Source organism: Stegastes partitus, unplaced genomic scaffold (assembly GCF_000690725.1).
Source record: "Stegastes partitus isolate 25-593 unplaced genomic scaffold, Stegastes_partitus-1.0.2 Scaffold852, whole genome shotgun sequence".
Lineage (NCBI taxonomy): Eukaryota > Metazoa > Chordata > Actinopteri > Pomacentridae > Stegastes > Stegastes partitus.
The window spans coordinates 38,500-46,367 of NW_007578583.1; the positions used below are offsets into that span (position 1 = coordinate 38,500).

The window sequence follows — 7,868 nt, forward strand, 5'->3', positions numbered from 1 at the left end:
TTCACCCTGAGTCAGCTGGGATAGACTCCAGCCCCCCATGACCCTAGTGAGGATTAAGCGGTGTGTAGATGATGGACGGATGGAATGCATGGGCCGCATATTAAGCAGGTGGATGAGGGCTGAAACCATATCTTACTTTCTAGCATTCCCTGTTGTAGCGGTTTGCCCTTCATCTGTGGACAGAGGAGAAGGAACCACATGAATAAATTCTGACTCTTGCCAGTTACAATTCATACGAGGCGTTGATGAGCTGACAGAATCCCTGATGTTTCAATCTGGTCATGGTTATCTGAGTTTAAATTCATCATTTTATTAATAATAATGATGAAAGGTGTGGCCTGTTGTAGGCTGTGTGGGAATACATGATAGCACAGCATCAGTTTACAAAATGCCAATAGGGAAAATCGACCTGTTGCTCAGAATAATATTTAATGTTGTTGGACAGTCAGAAAATAAGAAATGGATGCTGTGTTAAATCAGTGCAGTCGGTCATGGGTCATTCACTTTGTGTGCTGCTGTTTACTTCAGTTCAATTCTATTGCAGATTTTTTTCGTCGTGCGCTAAAACTAAAATGTCACCACATCTGGAGTATTTAGTGTAAAGTATTTTAAGTGCGACACTGTTACCAGACATTCACACTGATTTTAAGTCTCTTTGATTTGTCTCTGCTCTTCCTTTGATGTATGTGATTTTCTTTTTTTCAGCTTTAATTTTGGAGCTGCAGCTCCCACTCCGACTACCACAACTGCTACTGCACTCCAGTTTAATCCCGTCGTAACAGTACCCAAATCTGTCAGCCTACCTACGACAAGCACTTCAACAGCGAGAAAGGAGCACAGAGCTTTGTTCACGGTCTCAGGTGAGTTCGTCATTGTTTCTTACAAGATTTTTGCCAAAGAGCAGCACTGATGCAAAATAGAAGATGCACTGCAAAATGTTTGGAGGCTTCAGTAGCAGTAGCTTTGATATATTGTGTTTCTAGTTGTGTATTTGCATATTTGAAATGCATATTTCAGAATTCTAAATGTAATGCTCAGAATGTCATAATAGTAATTTAGAGGAACAGCCTGTCAACAAAGCACTCTTTAAACACAGAGCGTGACATTTTGCTAGAAGTTGTGCTGTGTTTCCATATCTTCAACTCTCTTGTTTCTGCACAACTCTGTATTATAACAAAGTCTGACATCAGGGGAGCTGGTTGTTGGATGGTCAGAGAGCTTCGAAAACCCTCCTACATGGATCGAGTCTGTTTTCAGTCTGTTGCTGGTCACATCAGTGAAGTCACTCACGTTGTGGCTCTGGTCTGAGAAACTATTTGTGTTCATAAATTCAGTCGGAGCTTCTGGACACGTCTGGATGTGGCATCGCTGTGATTCGTTACCTGTAGTTACTTAGTCAGGTTAATTTACATGCATTTCACTTTCCAGAGCAGGTAAAACATAGCAAACACTGAATATTTCATTAAATCTCCTCAGGTATGGAAGCTTCTTCAACAGTTCGTCCAAAGTTGGAATCTCCGTGGAGAGACGTGGAGTGGACAGCAGAGTGAGTAGAGCTGTACTGTTCAATAGAGTCACATGACTGGAACTACCAGCAGTCTGAAGGATGTGTTTTAGCTCCTTTAGATGAAAATATTCCTACTTTGTCTTGGAACATTCTGAACAGCAAGTGAACATGTTATGCTCCAAACCAGGCAAAGGACCAACCTGATGAAGACTGTCAGCTCCTACAGGCCGAGCTCTGGGGAGGTAACTCAGGCCCAGGTTCTCCTCCTCGGTCCGGTCGGCGCCGGGAAGTCCAGCTTCATCAGCTCAGTTCAGTCGGTGTTCAGCGGAAGAGTCACCAACCGGGCCATGGTGGGCTCCTCCTCCTCCAGCAGCTTCACAAAAAAGGTACAAGTGGAGCAGCAGCATGTCAGAGGAAGAGTGTGAGCCTCATTTAACCTTTGAGGTAGACGCCGAAGGTCTGAGCATTTCATCTCAACATGAAAAACACCCGCACACTGCTTTCTCTTTTCCAATGTTTCATCACAGTGAGATGTAGACGGTCAGTGACCAAAGTAGAGACCAAACTAGTTGAAGCTTGACCGAGGAGTCCCAACTCAATGTCCACTTGCTAGCTTTTCACAAGCTTTCAGTCTCACAATAGTTGTTAGATTTAAATACTTTTTCTGGTCAGGAGTGAATTTTGATGCTTAATTCAGAGTTTATACTGAATGAAAACAAGATAAACAAGATAAACAAGATAAACAAGACTAAAATATAGATACAAACAGACAAGACTTGAGGGTTTAAAAAATAGAAGACGAGACAAAAAGCTACATGAAAGCAAAACTGAACATGAAAGTCTCAAATTCGTTTAGAAGAAGACAGTTGGGTCGAATTGTCATTCTTGTGTCAAACAGACTGGAGGAGTAAGTTGTTCATTGTATTGTGCCAGCTACAGCCCTTCAACATCCTGGGTCAGAAGGGGGAGGACCCGACCGGAGTGGTGCTGTGTGATATCATGGGTCTGAGTGACGGAGAGATGACCGGACTGACTCTTCATGACGTCCTGTCAGTCATTAAAGGCCACGTACCTGTGGGACACAAGGTAAGCAGCATCAGTGTTGTAGTATAACTGTCACTGAAGATGGCTTCTGGGCGGTGGTTTGGTTCACCGCTTTAGTCCAGACTGGCAGCTAGACAACTACTAGACAGATTTTCAGATTTTGCACGGGCGTTTATTGTTTCCAGAGGATGTACTTATTTTAGTGATTCTCTGGCTTTTCCTCTAGCGCCCCCCAGAGGATGACGTCCTCTCTGGTCATTGATTAAACTCCTTTCCCCCCCATTTTTTTCCCTTTAAATGAAGCTCTTCTTGCATTAAAAAAAAAGGCTTAGATGTAACGCTACACAGTTGCTATGAAGTCCCTGCATCTCTCACTCGCTGCACCTCAAGCACACGTTTAGGAATAAAACGTTGGAAGTCTGAATCTTTGTTTTTTAGACTTTCATCAGGACAATACAGTTTTGAGGTGGAAATTCTCAGCCACGGTGTCGACTACTTATTTCACTCATGTGTCTGCCAACATATGAAAAATGCCATATGGACATGTTGAAGTGGGTCTTTAAAGTTTGTGGTTCTGAGTCAAACATCTCGACCACTGTTGGATAGTTTAGGTTAGACTTTTCATGTTTCCCAATCGTTTGACTCAAACTCCTGCGAAACTCCTGACACACTCATCAGCCGTTAAACAAATGTTGGCAACACGAGCTGTTGTTTGAAAACGTACCGTCTTCATTTCTGTCTCCCAGTTCAGCCCAGATCAGCCAGTTACAGCTGAGACTGAGGGCTATGTGAGGAGGCCAACCCTTCAGGACAAGATCCACTGTGTGGCCTTTGTAGTGGACGCTTCCAAAGTGTTGACCTACCCCAAAGGCCTCAGCTCCACCTTCCAACAGCTCAGAGAGCACATCAGTGACCTGGGTGAGCGAAAAACCAACAGGCCTTTGAACACACAGATGTTTACACAGAGACGGATGTTAGATGGAATTCATGTCATTTATTTTCTTACTGTAACCTGAGTTTTGCTTCATTACAGCCACTTTTTTATTACTGTTTGCTTCACAACAGTAGAATTTTTCTGTGTGAAGGAGTTTGGTACTTTTGAAACCAAAGCTGTAATTCCTTTTTAATCATTCACAGATCCAAATATAATAATAATAATAATCCATTGCATTAAGATTTCAAGATCTTCTTTGTTGGGTTTTGCAATTGTCACACTCACAGTGGAACTGATGAGCAGAACAGTTAGACTCTACATTGAGATATCAACCGAAAGGAAGTGTAAAGTGTCACTAATGTACTTTCCCTGGAAACGAAGGCTGTGTCCGAAATCACTCCCTGTGCCCAACATATACACATATATACACTATACAGGGTGTTGCCCATTTTGTAGTGCTGACCGAATGTTAAGGTATAAATATTACACCCTGTAGTGCACTCAAAACATCCCACAAAGCATCGTGAAAGTAACGTACAGTTGATGGTCACTAACCAGCAACATGGACCATCATGCACTGTGTGAAAGGAAATGCAAACAAGAGAAAACTTGTTGTTAAGATCTAAGAAAGTTCCCGTTTAGGTTTTTTAAATTATATCTTTACCCGTTTTTTAGCTGTGTCATAAACTGATGTGTTTGCACTACGCTGCAGCCAACGAGCGACTTAATTAATAGCTCATGTAGTGTCTGAAATGTTTGCTGAGGTTCTCCCTACATAGTAAATCAAATCAAATCAAACTTTATTTAAATAGCACTTCTCATACAAAAAGCAAAACAAAAAGCGCCGGCACCCGGACCCCCCCGACCCCGATAGACAGGAGGACCCCCACACCGAGGCGGGGAGCCCCCCAACCAGCCGGGCCGAGGGGACCTGCCGACAGAACCCCCAGCAGCAGACCCCAGTATGGAGGACCCCCCTAATGAAACACTGGAGTTAAAAACTAAAAACTTTCAAGTGTGAAAGGCCCGACGAAAGATCAAATGAAAAATTAAAAGAGTAAAAATACATAAGATAGTAAATAAATAACGAAGAGAACGTGAAAAGAAGAAATGTGGAAGTGGAGTAGGGAGTGATTGGATGATTTCAAACACAGCCTCAGAATGAAGTGCATTTTGTGACACGTTGCTGTGAAACCGTCATGACAGCAGCACTGTGTTGGGTCTGTTAGGTGTTCACCAGGTGGCTCTGCTGACACAAGTGGACAAAATCTGCTCAGAAACGGCCAAAGACGTCACCCACGTGTACAAGAGCCGCATAGTTCAGGACATGGTAAGTTGGAATAAACCATATGCAGCTGAAGAAATGCTTTACTGTTTGGTAACTCCTCCGTAAAAGGAAAATGATCTACACATAGCACCATGAACATAAGGCAGGATAACCTCTAGAAGCACTGAACCTGACACAAGTCAACACCGGTTTGGAAACAGAAATCATTTAACTTATTAGTAATTACTGAACTGGACAGACGCTTGTTAACCTGCTGTTCTAACATGTTTGAGTTTGGTCGCGGATGTAAGCTTGAACGAGATCGGTGTGTGAAAGAACAGAATGTGGGTAGAAAACACAAACAAGTAATCAAAGCAAGCACAGACTATATTTAATCATTTTTAAGTGCTTCCAAAATGAGGGTTTTGAAGCTATCAGAGCTTTGAATTTTCTGCCTTGATTACATTTAAAGGAAGAGCAGACAGGAGCTGACTTTCAGTGAGAAACGAGAATAATTTTGGTCTCGATCCTTAAAAACCGCCACACTTTTTAAGTTGATCATTCTCAGGTGACAGTGAGACGGTGAGTCTGGTGGGACGTTGTTCTCAACCCGCTCAATGGGACTGAATCCTGCTGCTGTGCTTGTGTGTTTGCAGATGAGTAAAGCAGGAGCTCTGCTGGGTATGTCCACCTCCTACATCGTTCCCGTGAGGAACTACTCGTCAGAGCTCAACCTGGATGTCAACACAGACGTGCTGCTGCTCAGTGCTGTTGACCACATTCTGCAGTACGCTGACCTGTACTTCCAGGACAATACAGCGCAAGACATGGAGTCGGTGAAATTCAAAAACTAAATGCCAGAGCTTTTGAAATATGTCCTTCAGATAATATTAAGAAAGTCACCATTCACATGTAAATAGTCTGAAGTCTCAACGTATCATTTCAAGACAATCTTCCATTAATTCATTTTGGAGCCGTTGTGTGCAGGATTTTACTGTTTTGTGAAAATAATAACTCAAAAATGCTACACATGAGACTTAAACGACCTTGTAACCTGCCATTTTTTGTAGTTTTGTTTTATTGTTTTACACGGTCCTAATTGTCAAACTTGTGTAATTCTGAATAAAATTAAAAAGTTGTAATATTTTAATGCTGAGAGGGATCTCTTTCTTTAAAGGAACCATTTTAACAAACAGAATTGCTCTACATGCATGTACCAGTCGTTAAAGAAAGAACTGGGACAACAAAAGACATCTGAAAACTAATTAGGTTAACTGGCAACAGGTCAGTGGGATGATTGAGTAAATGAAGTAAAGATGCAAACTGCAAACAATTTTGGGATTTTATCATCTGAGGTGCACATTTCCATCATAACATTCAGAGAATCTTGAGAAATATCTGTACGCAAGATTTCCCTGGAAAATAAGAATGAATGAATCTTTAGGCCCTCAGGCAGCACCGCATCAAAAACAGTTCTGTTGTGGAAATCCCTGTGTGGGCTCAGGAACACTTTAGAGAAGTATTGTTTCATTCAAGTTAAAGCTCTGCTATCAAAAAAAAAAAAAAACATCTGCAAAAAAGACTGAGAAATGCTGCAGCATTCCTCCTGTTAAGAGGGGACGTAACACTTCGAATCACAAGTCGTCCAGTTCTCAGACAAAGAAATACGAGGTAGAACTGACAATAATACACAAACCGATGATTAACTACGGCTACAACTAATAAAATCAGACAAGAATTACGTAACAAACAGAGCGTGAATCAAAGAACACAAACTGAGTAATTAAAGAATATAACTAATTGAATGGAAGATTTGTTTTAGCTTTGTTCAAAGACAAAGCTGAATAAATGGCCAGGGTGATTTTGCGGATGTTGATTTGTGGATGATCAACTCTCGGTCCTCCTCCTCCTGAACCTCATCAGACTCTAGGAGCCAGTATGACAGGTTTTCTTTGGGGTGATGTGAGTTTGGTTCAGTTTTTAGGTGTGGCTCGTTCTTTGTGAGTCTGCCAAGAAAACGAAACTTATGACTTTGTCCGTCTGTATGTTGGGTCCTGATTTGCTTCCAGGTTTGTTTTTCACTGTTGCTACAGCAGTTCTTAGAATCAAGGTGAACTTCTAATGTAACTGAAAACACAAGCATGTACATTCAACAGTAAGAAAAATAAGACTTAAGAAGTATATATGCTTATGATAAAAGTCTGTCTGTGTCTGTCATGACAGAAAGAAGGAGGATGTTTGTGTCTCATGTGTGCGTCCTCCTTCAAACCTTCAGATGTGTTCTTCTTCAACACTCACCTGGATTATCGAGTCCAGATTTGGGGACGTCACCCCAGTGATGTTAGAGTTTCTTCATTTTACATTTTGAAACTGTTCAGGTCATTTTTGTGTAGAAAGTTCTGGGTGTTAGTAGGAGAAGAAGGTCAGGAGGTCACAGTAGAGAACGACCAGCCACAACATTACAACCACTGAGAGGGGAAGCAAATAAAATCGATGATGATAATAATAATACATGATACTTATAAGTTGTGCAGCGTGGGTTCTCTCCGGGTTCTCCGGCTTCCTCCCACAAGTCCAAAAACATGTTGAGGTTAATTGGTGATTCTAAATTGTCCGTAGGTGTGAATGTGAGTGTGCTCAGTTGTCTGTCTCTAAGTGTGATAGACTGGTGACCTGTCCAGGGTGTTCTGCTGCACAAATTGCTGAAACCTTTAAGGGAGCCAGTTGGGGTGGTATGGACACCTGATTCGGATGCAGAGGCTTCCTCTGGAGGTCTTCCAAACACGTCCACCTGGGAGGAAACCCCGGGGCAGACCCAGAACCTGCTGGAGGAATTATATCATTGGCTGGCCTGGGAACGCCTCGGGATCCCCCAGGAAGAGCTGGAAACTTAACACATAACAATCTATAGCATTTTGTAAATGTTCTTTCTGCTCTTGTGTCTCCAGGGGTTCCTCAGCTGGTCCTGCTCACTAAAGTAGACGAAGCCTGTCCTTTGGTGAAAAAGGATGTGAGAAACGTTTATAAGAGCAACAACATTAAGGAGCTGGTGAGGATTTTAGGATTTTACACAAACTAAAGTCCAGCAGACTTGTTTTTTTAGTTAGGAGGTATAA

The 7,868-nt window shown here is 42.1% G+C and overlaps 1 protein-coding gene across 2 annotated transcripts in view; it reads left to right on the plus strand.

Annotated features, from left to right (window-relative positions):
• Positions 1 to 5,908, plus strand: part of ifi44g (interferon induced protein 44g) — a 7,111-nt gene extending 1,203 nt beyond the window's left edge. The window contains exons 2-8 of one of the 2 annotated variants that reach the window (XM_008293020.1): positions 706 to 860; positions 1,477 to 1,546; positions 1,695 to 1,893; positions 2,441 to 2,593; positions 3,298 to 3,469; positions 4,715 to 4,815; positions 5,409 to 5,908. In XM_008293020.1, coding sequence (XP_008291242.1) covers positions 706 to 860; positions 1,477 to 1,546; positions 1,695 to 1,893; positions 2,441 to 2,593; positions 3,298 to 3,469; positions 4,715 to 4,815; positions 5,409 to 5,606 — 1,048 coding nt within the window. In that variant the 3' untranslated portion in view covers positions 5,607 to 5,908. The remainder of the gene's footprint in view (positions 1 to 705; positions 861 to 1,476; positions 1,547 to 1,694; positions 1,894 to 2,440; positions 2,594 to 3,297; positions 3,470 to 4,714; positions 4,816 to 5,408) is intronic. The other variant, XM_008293021.1, reaches the window with a different exon arrangement.
• The last annotated feature ends 1,960 nt before the right edge of the window (positions 5,909 to 7,868 follow it).